This window comes from Macaca fascicularis, chromosome 5 (genome assembly GCF_037993035.2).
Source record: "Macaca fascicularis isolate 582-1 chromosome 5, T2T-MFA8v1.1".
NCBI lineage: Eukaryota > Metazoa > Chordata > Mammalia > Primates > Cercopithecidae > Macaca > Macaca fascicularis.
In genome coordinates, this window is record NC_088379.1 from 106725136 (window position 1) to 106745091 (window position 19956).

At 36.3% G+C, this 19956-nt stretch overlaps 1 protein-coding gene across 12 annotated transcripts in view; it reads right to left on the bottom strand.

Annotated features, from left to right (window-relative positions):
* Nucleotides 1-19956, bottom strand: part of PPP3CA (protein phosphatase 3 catalytic subunit alpha) — a 331315-nt gene that overhangs the window by 44726 nt on the left and 266633 nt on the right. For 10 of the 12 annotated variants that reach the window (XM_074040210.1, XM_015450692.4, XM_074040211.1 and 7 more), the window contains 2 exons: nt 15546-15623; nt 12881-12975 (listed from right to left, as the gene is read on the bottom strand). In XM_074040210.1, the coding sequence (XP_073896311.1) occupies nt 12881-12975; nt 15546-15623 (173 nt within the window). Of the gene's footprint in view, nt 1-7623; nt 9424-12880; nt 12976-15545; nt 15624-19956 lie in introns of those variants that run through there. The other 2 variants (XM_074040213.1, XM_074040212.1) reach the window with 1 other exon arrangement.

Consider the following 19956-nt stretch of genomic DNA (forward strand, 5'->3'; position numbering starts at 1 on the left):
GCTCTGTCAACCAAGCCATGTACTAAGTTGCCTGACCATATCCAAATCTGTAAAACAGGGGGTCTTTCTTACTTTAATTTGAAATTTTGATGGGACCAAAAAAAAAAAAAAAGCTAGTATTTAATGAAAACTTGAAAACATTTCTCAACATACTGTCTACAATTTCCATCACCCAGGGAAACTGGAGACAAAGCAATGAATGACAAGAGTAAAAAGATCAAAAGAAAGTTTCTAATTAAAGACCAGCTATCAAAATCATTGCTAACAAGTGGTATTAACCAGTTTACCGAACCACACATGGGCTCAGCACTTCTGAAGTGGGTGTCCAGAGGAATACAATGTTCTTCTTCTGAAAAACCTGTAACTGTAATGCTTCCACCATACCTCCGGCACTCTTCACACCACTAGTCCCGATTTTAAGACAGGGGAGAAGAGGTCAAAAGAATGGAAAATGACTTGAATTTTATTCCTGTCCTCACCCTTTTGCTAATGTCTTTCATCTCCTTATCCCTAACTGACCATCCTCTTTCACCTTCAGAAGATGGGAAAGAGGGAGAGAAAAGAAACAAAGATGAGAAGAAACCAAATGGGGGCATTCCAGAATCATAATCCATCCAGAAATAGCAAAAGCACAAAGAAATTGCATAATAGACCCAGGATGTTTTTTCCTTCCAATTCTTCCACCCGCAGATGCCCTAGCAGAAAAACTAGCATCAGTGTGTTCTTTTGGCAAAATCCTACCATCACGAAAGGAGGCATAATGCCTTGGTGGATACAATTCCTGAAGCAGGACCCATGCAACTCATAATGTTCTATGGCAGCATTTGAAGATTATGCCGGTATGCTGCATGCAAGGGGTTTTTTAAATTCTGGGAGCCATGCTACTTAGTTTTCAAAAATCTGTATTTTCTCATAAAAATTACTTTTTGGGGGTACAATTTTCATTTAAGATTGTGTGAAGATGTATATATGTATATTCACATATATGCATACTTTTCCGTAGTATATATTATAGCATTCATGAACACAGTCTCTACAATTCCTTCCATTTTAAAATCTGATTTCTAACTTCCACTTCCATTTTTTTTTCCCTTTCAATGTCCTAGTTCTTGCTGGATGAATTCTGTCTTTAAAAGATTCTTTTAAATATTATTAATAATTTAGTTAAAGGGAAATGTACTAATTCATGATGGTTACAGTATTTGGTGAGCAAGGACTGTAGTCATAAATTTTACTCTCTAGATCATAAGCTTAAGTGAAAAGTATGTGTTCAAGTCACTTATGAAGATAGACTTCAAACCTTAAATTTTTAGGTAATTTGACCATGATATTCTTCAGTATGAGAAAGGTAACGTTTATATTGTTTCATCCAGTACCTAATATAGGGTCTTTCACAGGCAAATTTTCAGTAAATTCATATAATGACTAAATTTTTCTTTTTTCATTTTTCAAGAGATGGGATCTTGCTCTGTTGCTCAGGCTGGAAGACAATGGCACAATCATAGCTAACCGCAGTTTCGAACTCCTGGGCTCAAGTGATCCTCCCGCTTCAGCCTCCCAAGTAGCTGGGACTACAGGCACACACCACGATGCCTGGCTCATAATGACTAAATTTCGGCCAATCTGAAATATTTTGTTATTAGTGGATACAAACAGTAGGTACATATGACTTACTTGAAGCTGTGAGATAATTATTTTGTATGTATCAAGGACACACATGTATGCTACTATATATAATCACTTTATGTCCATTCTAGCCCTTGCCCCACTCCTCTTACTCATTAGGTGGAAATGGAAATACATTCTCAATCTTTATATACCTTATATACCTTGTACATGCATCCTTCATAGTACCTACAACACCTTTTTGAACTTTGTTACAAGTCTCCTAAATAAAATATTCATATTATCTTACTTACAGGAACGGCAGAGATGGCATTTAGATATTTCTGGGAAACAGTATGAGGTAATCTTCTGATTATGTGCATGTGTGCATGTGTGTGTACTGTTGAGCACTGAACAATGCAGTTTTGAACTGCATAGGTCCACTTATATGCAGATTTTCTTCTGCTTCTGCCAACCCTGAGATAGCAAGACCAACCCCTCTTCTTTCTTCTCCTCAGCCTGCTCCAAATGAAGATGATGAGGATGAAAACTTTTATGATAATCCACATCTACTTAATGAATAGTATATATATTTTCTCTTGCTTATGATTTCCTTAAGGACATTTTTTTTCTAGGTTTTGTGTATCATATACTGTAAGAATACAGAATATAACACACGTAACATACAAAATATGTGTTAATTGACTGTTTATGTTATCAGGAAGGCTCTGGGCAACAGTAGGTTATTAGTAGTTAAGTTTTTGGTGAATCAAAAGTTATATGTGGATTTTTGATTGCAGCAGGGGTTGGCACCCCTAACTGCTGTATTGTTCCAGGGTCAATTCTGTATCTTTCCATTCTTAATATAGGGTTAGCAAATTATTAACCAGGTTATTATTCATATATAGAATTTTGGGTAAAGTAAGTGGAAGGAAGACAATAGAAGGAATGAGGGAGGAACAGATCCTTTTTATTCTTTTATAGTGTTATGTACTGAATCTGGCATATGGTTGATGCTTAATTGTGTTGGTTGAAGAAAAGACCTAAGGAATGAAAACAGAAAATGGGAGAAGAGGGAAAAAGAGAGGAAGGAAACACAAAGCATATAACGAATCAGGATACTAAAAACATAACTAACAAAATACAAACAGAAATCTGAAGGAAACATAAAGGAATTTAGGTAAAAGGCAATGTGTCATCTCAAAGGCTAAACTGTTTGTTTTAAAATTTTAAGAGCATGTAAATTAGAGAACAGTGGAAACGACACTAGTTCTGTCACACGGTAACTGCATGAACTTGGGCAAATATTTCTCCTTCTTTAGTCTTTACCTTCAAACTTGTAAAACAGGAATAATATCTGCCCTCTCATTTTTAAAGTATAAAGATCAAATAATCCAACTGCTGAGAATGGGGCAGGATAAAAAAAAAAAACAAAACACATGTGATTAATATGCATGATAATCTTAATCAGATGAAATATTTTGTTCCTGAGAAATGTAAAGTATTATAAGTCTGTTTCAAATTCTTCAAGGAGGGCATGGCTATCTATTTTAAATAGTTTGCCATTTTATAATTCCCACCTAATATATTATACTTACATACTAGGATCCAGAGAATTTGGGGCCAATAATTGATCTTTGTAAGCAGCTCAAGACCAGTTAAACATTGTGAATCATTTCTAACATTACAATTTTGCATAGAGTATTTGAATTTCTTCTAGCAAATTTTTTTTGTTGTTAATAAGAAAGAATCACTGGCAATTATCAGTTTCTTAACAGTTTTAGCTAGTGAATTCATTTATGTTCTAATCTATATTATGATGATGCTAAAGTGAGGCTTATGCAAACCTAGACTAAAAACAGAGAGAGGGAGAGTCTTAGCTGAAGCTTTAAGCTATTGGAGGAGAAGGCATAGGGATAGTAAACACTGTGCCTTTGCCTTGCTCTCATTTGGTACAGCTCCAAAAGCCTAATAAGGGTAACTGTACTCTGGTGGGAGGTATTTTGAAACTGGTGTTATCTCTACACATTCGTAGAAGACCCTTTTCAACTTCAAGCTTGGACTTTGTATCAGGCCTTGAGCTATAGCTTGCAATTATTCTAGGTTATCTCCAAGATATCCTTGGCACTGAGTTAGTATTAAGTTCCTACACTTCGTATCAACATTGTTTTCCATGGAAATAATGTCATGGCAGACTTTTTGACACTGTAAGAGTAAAGTCTAAGAGTCTCTTGCAGGTCTAGAATTCCTAGATAATGAATAGCAAGTGACAATCCATTAATTCAAGTTTTTAACATTCCTCGGATTGTTACTGTTTTTCTCTTGCTGAATGCTTTATAGAGAATGAGATTTGTAGAGAAGTACGTTTTAGTTCAACTGAAGATTCAACTAACCATCAGGGCTATCAGACAATGGAATTCAATGCTTTAAGATGGATTCTTTGATTGACCCTTTTCAGCTGGTGGCAGAAGAGCACTTGGCAATGAATCTGTATGGAGGATTCAGCATGGAATCCTTCTTTGTTCCCTGGTAAGGTCTCCCATAACTCTGACATCTGAAATCTTGTAATTCTATAGGCAAAGCTTTGTGAAAAGCAAGAATTACCTCACACACTGTGTCTTACTTTGTTGAGGTTTCACAACTACTTAACTAAATTTACAATTAGAGAGTAGTGATTTTTAAGAAATCAAGACGGTCATTTGTTGGTGCAAAGATACAGAGATTATGTGTAGATTCATTCAATTAAAATATATAGTACAAGGTATCTTTCAATATTAAATTTTAATGGGATAGTTTATATTTTACCATCCCTTCCATTAATTAAATGTTTAAATGTGAGCAAGTGACTACTGGATTAAAACTAACTTATTTACAAAGTGGCCTCCAGCAATGACACTTTCACAGTGGAGCTGAATAAACAAAAGCAAAAGTGCGTTAGGGAATACATTTTAAAGGGATTAATGAATTATTTATTTCAGAAAAATGTAAAAGGTATTCTAACTTCGTTCTTTTAATAATGCATATATTTGGATGCATAACACTCAGGTAATTTTAAAGTGATAACAAATAACTCTTCATTTCAAAAGCTTTCTTTTCTTATTGAAGAATGGTTAGAGTCACCTAAACATAATGGAACCATGAGGTGAAGAGTGGATTAGCGGATCGTTCACAGACATTTCACACAACAAAGCTAAGGCAGGAGAGTACAGACAGAGGTTAATATGTGGGCTCTGCAGTCAGTATGCTGAGTTTCAATTTCAGTGCTTTCTGGTATCAGCTTGTGTCAACCTTGGGAAAAATATGCAGTTCCTTTGTGCCCTAGATTTTCATCAATAAAATCAAGATTATAGAGTAATTCATAGGGTTGTTGAAAGATTAAATGCATTTATACACATAAACTCTTTGAGCAGTATCTGGCACATAGTAAGTGCTCAAAAAAGTTATTATTATATGCTGTTTATAGGAACAAAGTGAATAGCATAGGTATAGTATGCTATCACAACTGAAGGGAAATATTTACATTGGCTAAATATATTACCAACTGAAGACTTTAAAAAATATGGCTAACAGGATGAAACCCCGTCTCTACTAAAAATATAAAAACTTAGCCGGGCGTGGTGGCGGGCACATGTAGTCCCAACCACTTGGGGCCAAGGCAGAAGAATGGTGTGAACCCCGGAGGCGGAGCTTGCAGTGAGCTGAGATTGAGCCACTGCACTCCAGCTTGGGGGACAGAGTGAAACTCCGTCTAAAAAAATCTCTCTCTCTCTCTCTCTCTCTCTCTCTCTCTCTATATATATATATATATATATATATCAAGCTATATCACTCAAAGTGACAAAGATAATGACAATGGTAAATGAAATTAATATCACGGTTGGATTAATTACACATGTTGAATCTTGGATATAAAATGCAATGAGAGGAGACATTCTGCTGAAACCACTCTGCAGTGAATTTTATATATATATATATATATACATATATATTTTTTTGTTTGTTTGTTTGTTTGTTTTTAGATGGAGTCTCACTCTGTTGCCCAGGCTGGAATGCAATGGTGTGATCTTGGCTCACTGCAGCCTCCACCTCCCAGGTTCAAGCAATTCTTACTCCTCAGCTTCCTGAGCAGCTGGGACTACAGGTGCGGGCCACCACGCCCGCCTAATTTTTGTATGTTTAGTACTGATGGGGTTTCACCATATTGGCCAGGCTGGTCTTGAACTTCTGACCTCATGATCTGCCCGCCGCAGCCTCTCAAAGTGCTGGGACGCGCCTGGCCCATCTACCACCTCATATTGATAATAAAAGAATACTAAAGGGTTTTGTTTGTAGTTTCTACTTTATTCCTTCATATAAATTATTGTATTTCATACCATTTCTCAGTGAACTCTCTTAGGCTTAATAATGATTATGAGAAATTATCTTTCTAGTGTGTCTAATTCTATCATACCCACATGGCTTTAAGAATCTTTATCAAATAAATGAAGGAATAAATTAGGGGTTGGGGGGACGTCTTATTGTTTTGCTTTAGTAAAAAAACAAAAATAAAAAAGTAAAACAACCTTGGCCTACAATTACTGGAAAGTACCAAATATACTACCCTGACTGTATGTTTACATTTTTTATAATGCAATAAGTGATCTGGGGCAAACAAGTACTCAGGACCCATTAAGAGCATCTTCAGGTTTGAGATGATGGCAGGAAAAAAGTACATGCTGAGAAAACTGTTGTTATGGGGCAAAGTCTCTGGATTAATTTTATGCAACTTGTAAAGCAACTAGTAATCACATTTAACCTGTGGTTGTAAGGATACCAAAAAAAAAAAATGCTTTAAAAAGTCAATGCTAAAAGTTATGTCCATGCTTAAGACAAGCCTCAGGCTCGTAGAAATGAATCTTTGCTATAAAACATGGTTCAACTTTGTAGGGGAGGAGCTCTTTGATGTGCTATGGTGGAGACAGATATGTTACTTGGGGACGCCTGGGTATAGATTCAACTTTCCTTTCTAAGACTCCTCATCTCCCTCTCAAAAAGATCTGAGCTAACTGGTTCTGAATTTGGCTTGTGAACCACAGGGGTAGCAGAGATCTATAAGTGTGTGAAAAATATTCCTGAATGATAAAACAACCTCCTAGTGGAAAAAAATTGTGGTATAGTATGGAATGAGCTTCTGAGGTCTGGCCATACCACACTGTGTAGACAGTGTCACTGAGGGTTCCCGCCAGAAGTCTGGAGACCAAGTCGAGCTGGCATCTGATATGTTACATCTGTTCCTGTATGCTCATATCATGACTGCCAGCAAAATTCTTATGTTTGTTCATTATAGCAGCAATTCCATTCTCTCTTACAATGGTATCTTCCTGCCAAGCCAGAAATTCTCTTTTTACTTATAAACGGTATCTTCTTGAAGCCTATGACTCCTTTTTGACTGGAAAATATATGAGGATGCTGAAAACATCAAGCTTTGGTAAGACTGAAAGGCTTTTTATCAGCAATTACATCAAGTTGCTAACTTATAAGTCCAAAATATCATATCTTTTCCCTATCAAAAAGGATAGACTTTTGCATCTCCTAATTTTAGCAAATGATGCAGTCTGTTCTCATGCCGCTAATAAAGACATACCTGAAACTGGGTAATTTATAAAGGAAAGAGGTTTAATGGACTCACAGCTCCACATGGCTAGGGAGGTCTCACAATCATGGTGAAAGGCAAAGGAAAAGCAAAGGCATGTCTTACATGGTGACAGGCAAGAGAGCTTGGTGCAGGGGAACTCCCATTTATAAAACCATCAGATCTTGTGAGACTTACTACCACGTGAACAGTGTGGGAGAAGGAGAAACCACTTCCATGATTCACTTATCTCTACCTGGCCCTGCACTTGATACGTGGGGATTATTACAATTCAAGGTGAGATTTGGGTGGGGACACAGGAAAACCACAGCTGATGCTTTCCATGTGCATCTTATAAAAGCAATCTTCCACCTCTCTCTTCCTTAACTACTTTAATATTGAATTGATTTCTTTCTTGGTTATCATTTAAATGTTTGGTCTTGATTACTAAATTAGTTTGGTAGCCATTAGACTTTCCTCTCAAATCCAAAATAATTTTCATTTAACAAATTTCCTTAATTTTACTGTCAGTAGTTTGTACTGGAACTAAGTTACATACCCCTGGTATATATGTTTATATTTCTCTACATACACATCATATATCTAACCACTCATCTAGTCACCCATCCATCCAACAACCCATCTGAACTACAGAGAACTTGTACTACATGGAAGCCTACTGTCGTTTACTTTAGATTCTTTTGCAGCACAGGTGTACCTCTACAGAGGAAATGAAGTTAAGTGTTAACATCAAGGTATAAAATACATTTTCCCAGAGGTTCATTACAATTTTTGGCCAAACTGAGTTGTTTAAGCCAATGTTCACATCTGCCACTCTATTTCTCAATCCAGAGAGATTTTACTCTCACCGATTGCTTAAATGTCACTTCCCCAATTAGTCCCCACAGAATAATTTTCACTCTCATATCACACCACTATTTTCTTTGTTGCTTTTTCCAAATACACATAAATAATTATTGGTGGAATTATTTATTTAATGTCTATCATATTACCAGATTATTAAGTACACTAGGGCAAAGACCATGTCTGTCTTGTTTCGTTTATATCCCCAACACCTAGTATGGTATGGTGCTTGGTATGTAGTAAGTTCTCAATAAAGGTTTATTGTATCGGTGAGTGGGTTGAGCTAAAATCACTTTTACAGGGGGAAAATATTTTTTTAAAAAACTGAAGCTATGTGTCATAACTGTAATTTTCATCTGATTGGTATATTGGAGTAATTAGGAAATAGTTTTTCCTTTAGGTTTACAGATTCACAGGAGAAAATTCAACAACTGAAATGTGCAAAGTGCTCTGCAATGTTTAACTCCAATTTAGAAAGGGTATCAGCACTGGTTATAGGAGCGATTTAAAGTGAGATAAAGGTCTGGGGGTCAATATTGATAGGGTATTTTTGGTCACAGTCTTGCTCTTAATTCTCCAAAAAAAAAAAAAAATGCTTAAATCAATGCATGTATTGACTGCCTATCATGTACAAGACATGCAACTTGGCTTTATCATGTGCACCAAAAAGCCTCATGTTTCAAACTAATTATAATCTTACTGGGAAAAACAGGAATGCATGGAAAAGCTATCAAGAAAAACAGTAAACAATAAATACAAGAGAAAATGATTAGCACTGCAGACATTCAGAGAAGGACCACCAACAGAAGTCTTTATGGAAATGCAGACTGGAGTGGGTCTAGACCACTTAGACAGGCAGAAGAATGAGATAAATATTTTGGATAGAAATAAGTATGTAGGCAAAAAAGTGGAGAAACAGAAAGCCAAAGTTGCTCAGGGTAATGAGGTTTACCGCAAGATAAGGAGAGAGATAGGTGAGAACGGTAGATTGAGGCATACAGTGAAATTATAAATAAGAAACTGAGGAATAAGGGAATTTTCCTGCAAGCTTCTGTGAAGCCTTGCACTAACATGCGACAAAGTAATAACATAAAATATTCACTAATGATAATGTCTTAATATTGCACAGCATTTTGTTTCAAAGCGATTTCATGTAATATTCACAAATGAACATTTTTTTTTCTCATCTCATAGCAACGCCACTGCATGTCCAATAAATTTAAATGAGTTAGTTGCTTAATGGCAGAGCTGTGATTCAAACCTACATCTTTTGCTATGGCATCTTGCAGAGCTCTCAGAGTGAAGACACAGAGGCAGGGAGACCGGCGGGAAGACAGCACAGGCTGGAAAGGATGAGACTGAATGAATTTATGTGGGCTATACCAAGAGATGGAACATTTAGTTCTCATAACTTTCTGAATGCTATTTACTAATTGCAGGTAAGTATGAACTACCAATCAGAACTATTGGACATTTAAATATGAATCTTATCACAACTATTATGGGTTTTAAGATGGCAAGAATAAACCTATTTTTCTCACTGTTTCATTTTGCCAGATAGTATTACTGCTGTCTTAAGCTGCAGGAGCTTTAAGAGTCAAATCATACTGTAACTAATAGGTTATAATTCCAGAGTACTTTATGATCATCTCTTTCTAACTATCAAATGGTTAACTCACAGATTCTTCACAGCTATTTTCCAATGATTGGGTTTTGAAGGTGCTTGCAATCCAATTTTATTATATTGCTTTTAAAAATTCTAGTTAACATCAATTTTATTCAAATACAGTAATTCTCACTTTAGCAGTGAATAATTGACTCCCACTCCCACATACTGTATACACTGTTAGCATAATAGCTTTAAAGTGCTTCGGAAATTTTACATAAAACTCTTTTGAAATTTTGTTTAAACTAAAGAACACATCTTTCTCTTCCCTATCAGTTTATCTTTTTCTCTCTGGAGAATATTTTCTTTTATGAAAAGGTTCCCGAAACGAAACAGTTCTACTGCATTTTCTGAGCGATTCTGATCTACCCTAAAGGCAAGAACACAGTGAAAGAACTAAAAAATCTCAAGTCAGTGATGCACTGGTATCTTTTTTTTTTTTTTTTAAAGTTCCAAACTTGTTAAATCAGAACTATACAAAAAGAAGAAATAGACACCTTATTTGAGAAATAGCTACTGGTCTCAGGCAAAACTGCATTACCTGGCATTATGAAGAATTGAAACAGTCTAAGTTTGTTTTTGTGGAGTAAAATCCCAATTTTTATTCCTGTTTTACTGTTTTGGTTTTCTTTTTTAGAAATTGTTGGGAAACTTCCAAGTAGAGTACACATTATTTAGTAATCAGTCTTTGGAAAGAAAATGACTTTTAGGGACATTTCCTTCCCTCAGTTTAATAGTAAAAAATCTTAATGCCATAGAACAATACAAATCTGTGTTTATAAAAAATATATAAAAGAGTATTTTATGTACTTTTGGTAAACATAGGATCATGGTGAAACTGGGATATACAGTATGACTTACTAAATTCCCGCATTCCCTGCAGGAATCTCAGGGTCCTTGTCTCATGCAAGATTAAGAATCCTCATCCAGTCAAAGAGATTAGTTTTTATGAGTTTTATACATAAATGTTTACTGCTTTAAAAATATTAATTGGCCGTGATACTATTTATTTCTCTTTCTAATCAAACATTCACTATTCTTTAACATCCAGATCATATTTTATCTTAAGGCCTTCTCTGACCATTCTAGAAAATTATCCCTTATCAAATGTATTTTGTGTTTGATTCTCTTTGTTTACACTTAATCACCTTGGGTCTTATATTTTTGGTTAAATCACACAAATGTCTTACTTTGTCAACTCTACAGGAGTTCTAAAAATCAAATCATACTGTAACTATTAGCTTATAATTCTAGAGTCCTTTATGATCATGTTTCTAACAATCAAATTATTAACTCATAGATTCTTCACAGCTATTTTTCCATTGATTGTGTTTTAAAGGTGCTTGCAACCCAATTTTATTGCAGTGCTTTTCAAAATTCTAGGTAACATCAATCTTATTCAAATACAATAATCTTCACCTTAGCAGTGAATCACTGACTCCCACTCCCACATACGTAAAAGCACATGGCAAGCAGAGAACATGTTTTATTTTATTTTGCATTTTTCTTGACATAGACTACTAAAGGCAGCACTTCTTTTCTAGGAACTGCCTCCTTTCTCCCCCATGGTTACAACAAAAACTGCACTATGCTTTACTGATAAACATGCTACTTCGCTATAGAGGAGGACCCACCATGGACAAAATGTCAATGTAAAAGACTGTATGGCCACAGCAAACACCATCCAGCAGATGTCATTCTCTGGGCAATAGGAAAGTGGAATACATGAAGGGAAACAAAGGACTAAGGACCTTCAACAGGTGCTTGGGAATAAAGGCGGCCAAGGCCCATATTAGGCATCCTAGACACCAGGCCTGAGCCAAGAAGAGACCCATCACACCTCATTTCTGCAGGGGCATGGCTCCTAATTCCAGGAGTTTTCAGACTGGCTCAGAAACTAGGCTGCCTTTTACCACCTCTTTTGTGCTATATTTGACCTTATATATGTTATTTGACTGCTTTTTTCCTTGTCTCCATTTCTCTCTCTCTCTCTTTTTTTTTTTTTTTTTTTAAACAGAGTCTCGCTCAGTCACCCAGGCTGGAGTGCGGTGGCACGATCTCGGCTCACTGCAACCTCCGCCTCCCGGGTTCATGTCATTCTCCTCCCTCAGCCTCCTGAGTAGCTGGGACTACAGGCGTCCACCACCAAGCCCAGCTAATTTTTTGTGGTTTTTTAGTAGAGACGGGGTTTCATCATGTTAGCCAGGATGGTCTCGATCTCCTGACCTCGTGATCCATTTCTCTTAATCTCAGAAAGCCACACTCAGACCCGTTGCCTATATAATATCCAGACCAATGCTACCTAAAGGATTTTTCACATTTTCTCACCCATTCTTACATGTGGAACACTTTATAATATTTCCAAATAAAGAGATTACATTTATGAAAGAAGGTAATAATGCACCCCTTGCTCTTCTTCTTTTCCTTGTAGTAAGTAATAATGCCCTCGTGTTTCATGTTTCTTTCAGGTATGGAGTTTCAGAAAAAAGGCACAGGACACTGAACCAGAAGTATGGATTTGAACCTAGCTCATTATTTCCTAATTAAGGGACCTTGGACAAGGCAATTAACCACAGGGACACACTCTGCATATTAAAAAAGGAGGAGATAGAATAGCTAATAATACCTTGAAGTTTCCTTTTTCTTTTTGCTTTTTAAAGAAATAAACATGTACTTGCCTGGCATAGGAGCCGACTCATGGTAGATGCTCAATAAATGCAATTCAAATTTGAATTTCAAGCTACTGGGTTTATTTTTTATTTTTCTTGATCCTTTCCATGCACAATCACCCTTATTCTATTTAAATCCAAATTCTTTTTAAGAAGCATGATTTTGGATTACTTCCAATTATTATTTCTTTTAAAGTCTGTATCTACCAGAGCAGCAGTTGTCAACCCTGTTAAAATTTAAAATGTCCTAGAAAACATTTAAAAAATTAACAGTGCATAAGCCCAATCTCTGACCAAATTTGAATCTGTATCTTTGAGGATAATCACAAAGTATGCTCAAACAATAACTGAAGAAATTACAAAAAAAGAGACTAGTTAAAATATTTAAGACCAAACCAAAATAAAATGCTTAAGAATTACTGCACATATTACATAAGACTGCAAGAGGGATTTAAAAACACTTACCTTTGTTATTGTATACATCTAAGTAATTTGGTGCTGAAAAAATTGTAATTAGAGAAGGGAACCCTGTTGTTTGGCTTTTCCTGTACATGCGGTACCTAAAAAGAACAAATACAGTCAAAACAAAGCCCGTATGGAAAAAAGAGAATATCAAATCACAGATTCAGAAACAGAAAATTGGATGAGTCAAGTGCCATTATTCAAAGAGCCTCCAATTATATAACACTAAATAAAAATTTCTTTCTGAAGTGTGAAATATACAGGTATTAATACATTTCAGGGGGGTGAGCATGAAAACATACATTCATATGTAAAATTTCCAAACAGGTATTTTCTAAGTTAGCAAACCTCAAGAGACTGTGGAATTCATTGGAAAATCATGTCATTTCCATGTGTTCAACAGACAGGGCGAAGGCTGATTAGTGTACACAGATACTTTGTACCCACTCAAAATTTTCAAAAAGTTGTCAACATTTTTGACATAAAAAGACCAAATAAGCAGAGCAAGATATAAAGACTTACCACTAAAAACCAGGCCAATTATCTGATAAATCCACAATATTCTGTAAAGCATTTTGCCTAGACTAAGTGATTTTCTTTTAGAAGAATGCCCCCTTAAATCTTTGAATTTTTAGATTAATAATTAAATTTAATTTAATTCATAGATTTAATACAGTTCATAGATTCAATGATGTACAAGCATTTTGCCTAGACTAAGTGATTTTCTTTTAGAAGAATGTCCCCTTAAATCTATGAATTTGTACAAATTGAGACTGTTTCTATTTTAGAATTTTATTTATTACCAATCTCTGCTGGTATCTACAGGTCAAAGATTATTGTCTCAGCAGGGTAATATTTAATCAATCAGTAATGAAACAGAACATTCACAAGAACTTTGAAAATAAACCAACAATCCAGTTACTAAGACACAAATAATTTGTTAATGTTAATACTTCAGTTCTCAATTAAAAATACAGGTGACTCTGGCTCTTTTACATAAGGATAAAAATGTATCATGACTTCCGTGTAATCAATTTTAGGAGTATCAGTTTAGAAATACCCCTTCAAAACAACATTTTATAATTTCTTTGTTGATCTGTGTCATTTATTTCTGGTAGACTAAACCATGCCTAATATAGTTGGGTTCTAAAAGTAGCTCAAAAAGTACCTTCAGATAGATAAATAACCACCTTAACATTTATAACTTTAAAAATACTGTGAGTCTTCTCTTTTTGGAACTTGGTCACACTATACCTCAAAAGAAAATGCCCCCTTAAAAACATTCTGAAATGTTCTAGAAGTATGTATTCTGATTGTGGAACTAAGCTTCGTTATGGAAACAAAATCTATGTGAAAGGCAGTTTCACTCTTAATCCTAATACCTTGACTTTATAGACAGAGGGTGACTATGCCTACTCAACAACAAACAAAAACAAAGAAACTGGATGACATAATCTCAGTTTTTCCAATGAATTAATCATCTTCTCATTTTAAACAAAAATACTTGATATTAACTGATGCACTTAACACACCTTCAAGTAAGCCAATGGTTATGGATATGCAGTGCAATGAGGATAAATCTGCCTAAAATAGGCAGTCAGCTGACTGGAACACTCAGCCTATAGCCTTCACAAGTGAGAAAAATTATTTGAAGACCTGACTTGTTGGGTATATAAACAGGTTACTTCAAACATCAGCTGTAACACAGTGAGTATATAATACTGGATCCGTTTACACTTGTTGACCGATTGCTTGAAAACAGCTAATTGTGAAAGGAACTTGGTATCTGCCTTGATTCAGGGATATCATAGATACACATTGGCCTCCTTCAAAATCTATATTTCCAATTTCAGCACACAGGTTATAAAAAGAAGTGCTTCTACTTTTCAGAAAAACTGGACTATGAAGGGATGAGTTTAGTTATTCAAAGGCAAACAATGCCTTTCAGTGGAGTTTACTGGGAACAGTATCGACCTCAAATCTTAAAATTATTATAATTTCTCCCTAATGTAGATTTAGTACACTGTTAAAGTGAATATCTGAAATTTCATAATTTTCTAAACCTTCAAAATTGTTCTACATCTTAAAAACCTATAGATGAGACAAAATCAACTTTACGTAATCATTTGCTAGTTAGAATATAGACTCTTCCCTTTTTTTTTTTTTTTTTTTAAAGACGTCCCTATTCTTTTCCCTTTAAAATCAGGGATTTTACAGGGATCAGGAATGGTCTTCAGGATTAGGAATGGTATTCTTTAAAACAATAGTAAAATGTGCAATATCTGTTAAATATTTATGTATAATTCTCATTCATGCTGTCAACAAGGCTGAAAACTAGCTGGTAATTTACTCACTTATATGACAGTGTAAATGCAACAATTGAGAGGAATAAGAGGAGGTGCCCTTACAGTGCTTAAGAAACCAAGCTGAAAACGGACTCGTTCAGGCTAAAGATGGAAGAACTTTATGGGAGACTTTACAATACATCTGCAGTCATTCATTTCCTAGGACTCTGCCATGCCTGTATCATCCATCAGAAGATAATTTTAAGCTCTAATTCCTTTTGGGAGTAAGCCTAGTAAAAGGGAACCTGCAGAGTCTAAGCAAAGTGAGGAAGTTCTGGCAAATGGAAAATGCATGGTTTTTATAAATGCTCAAAACTGCTCACCCTGCATCTTGGGCTTCATGGGCTCGAAGTATAGATAACAAGTTATTGTGCTGTAAGAATTCACATACAGCCGGGTAACTGCCAGAGACAAAAAGAAAAGAGAAGCATCTGTTATGAAATCATCAGGAGTAGCACAATTATCTCTAACATCCAGATCTGTGTGACCGGATCAAAGATAATCAAACATACATCATTCATGAAACAAGCCTCTCGACTCTAAGGCCAAGTTCACAAGGCCTTGTGGCAGAAAAAGAATCTACAGCTGTACTTTTTACGTAATCAGAAAGGGGTTGAAGTGTGTGAACTGGGGGAAAAAAACGTAAGTCATCATATAACAACATTAGGAAAGTGTCCACTCTCAGAAAAATCAATTTTTACAAGTCTACATTTAAAGACAAAATGAACAGAGCAGAACTATAACAAGATAATGAATTTCAAATATAATTCTCAATTTTCTCAAATATTGCACCATTTGTGCGTATGTGTGCATGTATGTGTACACAACAAAGATGACTGAGTTTGGAGGCAGAAGAGAATACATATGCTCTCTTCTGCCTCCTAACTATTTTTGTTTCTGTATCATATTGAACTATATTTTAGACCTTGAATTAAATCTCCCAGATTTAAGACTCCTCCCATATGGTGGGAAATCATGTTATTGCTTTATCTAACATTATGGGTACGATAAGATGATTATATCATTCAAAACCTAAACAAAATTATGGATGTTCACAAGGCCTGAAAATGTGTCCTTTAAATGTGATCAGCAGAACTTTATCTTGACTTATCTATCTTGACTAAATAAAACATCCAATATACAATTAAGTTTGTCTTTTAAGAGTCTCAAACTCAAATAACTTCATTATAAATGAAACTCAAATCATAAATTAAACTTGAAAAAAATTTTACAGTCATTATGTCTCTGCTCTAAGGACTTTTAATGAAACAAATGCATATTATAAAAAGAATTTTTTTCTTCTTTGAGATGGAGTCTCACTCTGTCGCCCAGGCTGGAGTACAGTGGTGCCAACTCGGCTCACTGCAAGCTCCACCTCCCGGGTTCATGCCAGTCTCCTGTCTCAGCCTCCCGAGTAACTGGGACTAGAGGCGCCCGCAACAATGCCCGGATAATTTTTGTATTTTTAGTAGAGACGGGGTTTCACCATGTTAGCCAGGATGGTCTCGATCTCCTGACCTCGTGATCCACCCGCCTCGGCCTCCCAGAGTGCTGGGATTACAGGCGTGAGCCACTGCGCCCGGCCAAAAATAAATTTTGACAATGCAAATCAAGGTACAGAAAACCAATACTCAAACTGCAAATATTCACTAGAACTTAAACTATATACCATTGAAAACATTTATCAATTATAAAAATAGCACTGCCGCCGGGCGCGGTGGCTCAAGCCTGTAATCCCAGCACTTTGGGAGGCCAAGATGGACGGATCACGAGGTCAGGAGATCGAGACCATCCTGGCTAACCCGGTGAAACCCCGTCTCTACTAAAAAATACAAAAAACTAGCCAGGTGAGGTGGCGGGCGCCTGCAGTCCCAGCTACTCGGGAGGCTGAGGCAGGAGAATGGCGTAAACCCGGGAGGCGGAGCTTGCAGTGAGCTGAGATCTGGCCACTGCACTCTAGCCCAGGCGACAGAGTGAGACTCCGTCTCAAAAAAAAAAAAAAAAAAAAAAAAGCACTGCAGGGAAACATTCTAGTAGTATATGTTATTCAAATAATTTATTATTTATTATAAAATAAAATATAGTTTCTATGTTACACATTTTATACAAATTCCCTGACCAACAAGAAAAAATTATTAAGATAACAGACAGTTGGCTGGGCACAGTGGCTCAAGCCTGTAATCCCAGCACTTTGGGAGGCTGAGGCGGATGGATCACCTGAGGTCAGGAGTTCGAGACTAGCCTGGCCAGTGTGATGAAACTCTGTCTCTACTAAAAATACAAAAAACTAGCCAGGCCTAGGGGTGGGTGCCTGTAATCCCGACTACTCGGGAAGCTGAGGCAGGACATCACTTGAACCCAGGAGGTAGAGGCTGCAGTGAGTTGAGATCACGCCATTGCACTCCAGCCTGGGTGACAAGAGCAAAAAAAAAAAAAAGAAAAAAGAAAAAAGATAACATACAGTTATAGAGATACTGACAATAAAAAAGATTCACTTCTTTGGCAAAAAGGGATCTGAAACTGAAAACAGTCTCTGTTCATGTGCCCATGTGTAGTGTGTTTTGCAAGAGAAAGGGAGCAAAAGAGGAGATAACCATGGGGCCTCCACTTCCTAGTTGTCCCCAGTCAATTCAACAAATAAAACACCTAACTGATGAACATGAGTGTATTTTAGAAACTGGAGAGGATGGCCCAGTCTCTTCATGGAAACATGCCCATCTGGTACCCAGAATCAGGTGTTGACCAACATGTGTCTTCAAAGGCTTCTGTTCTGCTGAAAGAAAAAGTGAATATACGACCTTTCCAGATAAGTGTGTGACAGAGAAAAAAAAAAACAAAGAAAAAAACCACTTTACTTTCAGAGATACTGGTTGGTCTTTCAAAAACAGCAGATTTGTTTGGTATATATTAGCTATAAAAGGCCCAGCCAAAGGGGCACAGAATGGGTTCTCAATACATGTTCCTTCCCTATCTTTTTTCTTTTTTGAGGCCTTCACTTAAATTTCTTGTGCCTTCGCAAAGCTTCTGTATAGAAGTATGTTGTCTTGTTACCACTCTCAGACAGAGGTTGCCTGACTAGGTCTGTCACTTTTTTGCCCTTGGCAAATGACTTGGTTGCTCTTTCTTATTGCCCTTTTGGAACAACTTACACTATTCTTTTTTTTTTTTTTTCTCCCGGGTTTACGCCATTCTCCTGCCTCAGCCTCCCGAGTAGCTGGGACTACAGGCGCCTGCCACCTCGCCCGGCTAGTTTTTCTGTATTGTTTAGTAGAGACGGGGTTTCACCGTGTTAGCCTGGATGGTCTCGATCTCCTGACCTCGTGATCCGCCCGTCTCGGCCTCCCAAAGTGCTGGGATTACAGGCTTGAGCCACTGCGCCCAGCCAACGTACACTCTTCTTAAGAAAGAATAATTTTAAAATATTTTCTTCACACTAAGTTTGATACCCTTATGTGTTTAAGCTAAGTTTTTCCCCAGGAAAATATATATCTGATTTTTAATGGAAAGCTGAAAAAAAATAAAACGAATCAAGTGCCAATTTGCTAGGTCAACAGCATTAAGTGAGGAGTATTTGCATTATTTACTTGGAGGGAATTCATTTTGAAGAAAAACTTTAGACATTTTCAAAACATATGCCATCATATACTCGGCTTTTCAAAGAAATACCGACATTTTCCTCATAAACCTCGAAAATACTTGACTATCATCTATATTCCCACTGTTGCTTAACTACCTACCTAGGATATACAGAAGTTTCCAATAGTATTAGAAAAGAGAAACAGAAACTCTGTTACACTTTTATGATTTTTAATGGAAATGATCACAAACCACAAAATGTTCAAGCTGAAAAGCACTGCACACACACACACACACACACACACACACACACACAGAGAGAGAGAGAGAGAGAGAGAGAGAGCGCAAGAGAGAAAGAATGGCAGGAAAGGCATACTGCTAACAGTTAAACACCCCAGAGAGATGAAAAATACTTATTCCCCAGTAATTTATCAGAGGCCCAGAGATGATTGTTCCATTTATTAGAAGACAGTATTAGCTACAGGGAGGGCTGGTATAAGTTCAAGGCATGGTTTCTGTCCTAGGGGTATTTGTTTTCTATACAGGAACATAAAGCATTATAAAAATATTTTTAAAAAACTACTGTATTATAAAACACATCGAAGATAAAATGGTAGAAGTTTTACAGAGACATTATAAAGCAAGCAAGAAAGCATCGGAAATTAATCAGATAAATCTTTTTGAAAAATATCTATCTTTTGTTATATATTAAAAAGAATGATGTATGCAGATCGGTAGATAGAAAAGGGGTTAGAATTCTGCCCGGAAAAGGGGAGGGACCATCGGAAGCTGAGTGAACATGAGCAAAGGTAAGGAAGGTAGAAAAGAAAAAATGTAATAAATGCTAGAAAAATTGGCTTGGCAATAGGGCAAATAGTTACTATTAGATTAATTCCGTTTATTCTCTTGTATTTGTTTCTATATCATATTGAACTATATTTTCAACCTTGAATTTAATCTCTCAGATGTAACACTCTATAGCCATGACATAGCTAGTGGGCATTATTAAAATTTTTTTTTCCTAATGTTTTTATGCCTTTATAGATACTTTCCCCGTGCAGTTTTTCCTCCTGGAAAGGCCTGTTCTTCTGCCAAGTCTTAGTTATCACCTGTGAAGCATTCTCTTCAAGGTTATCTCACCTAAGGTGTACACAATTG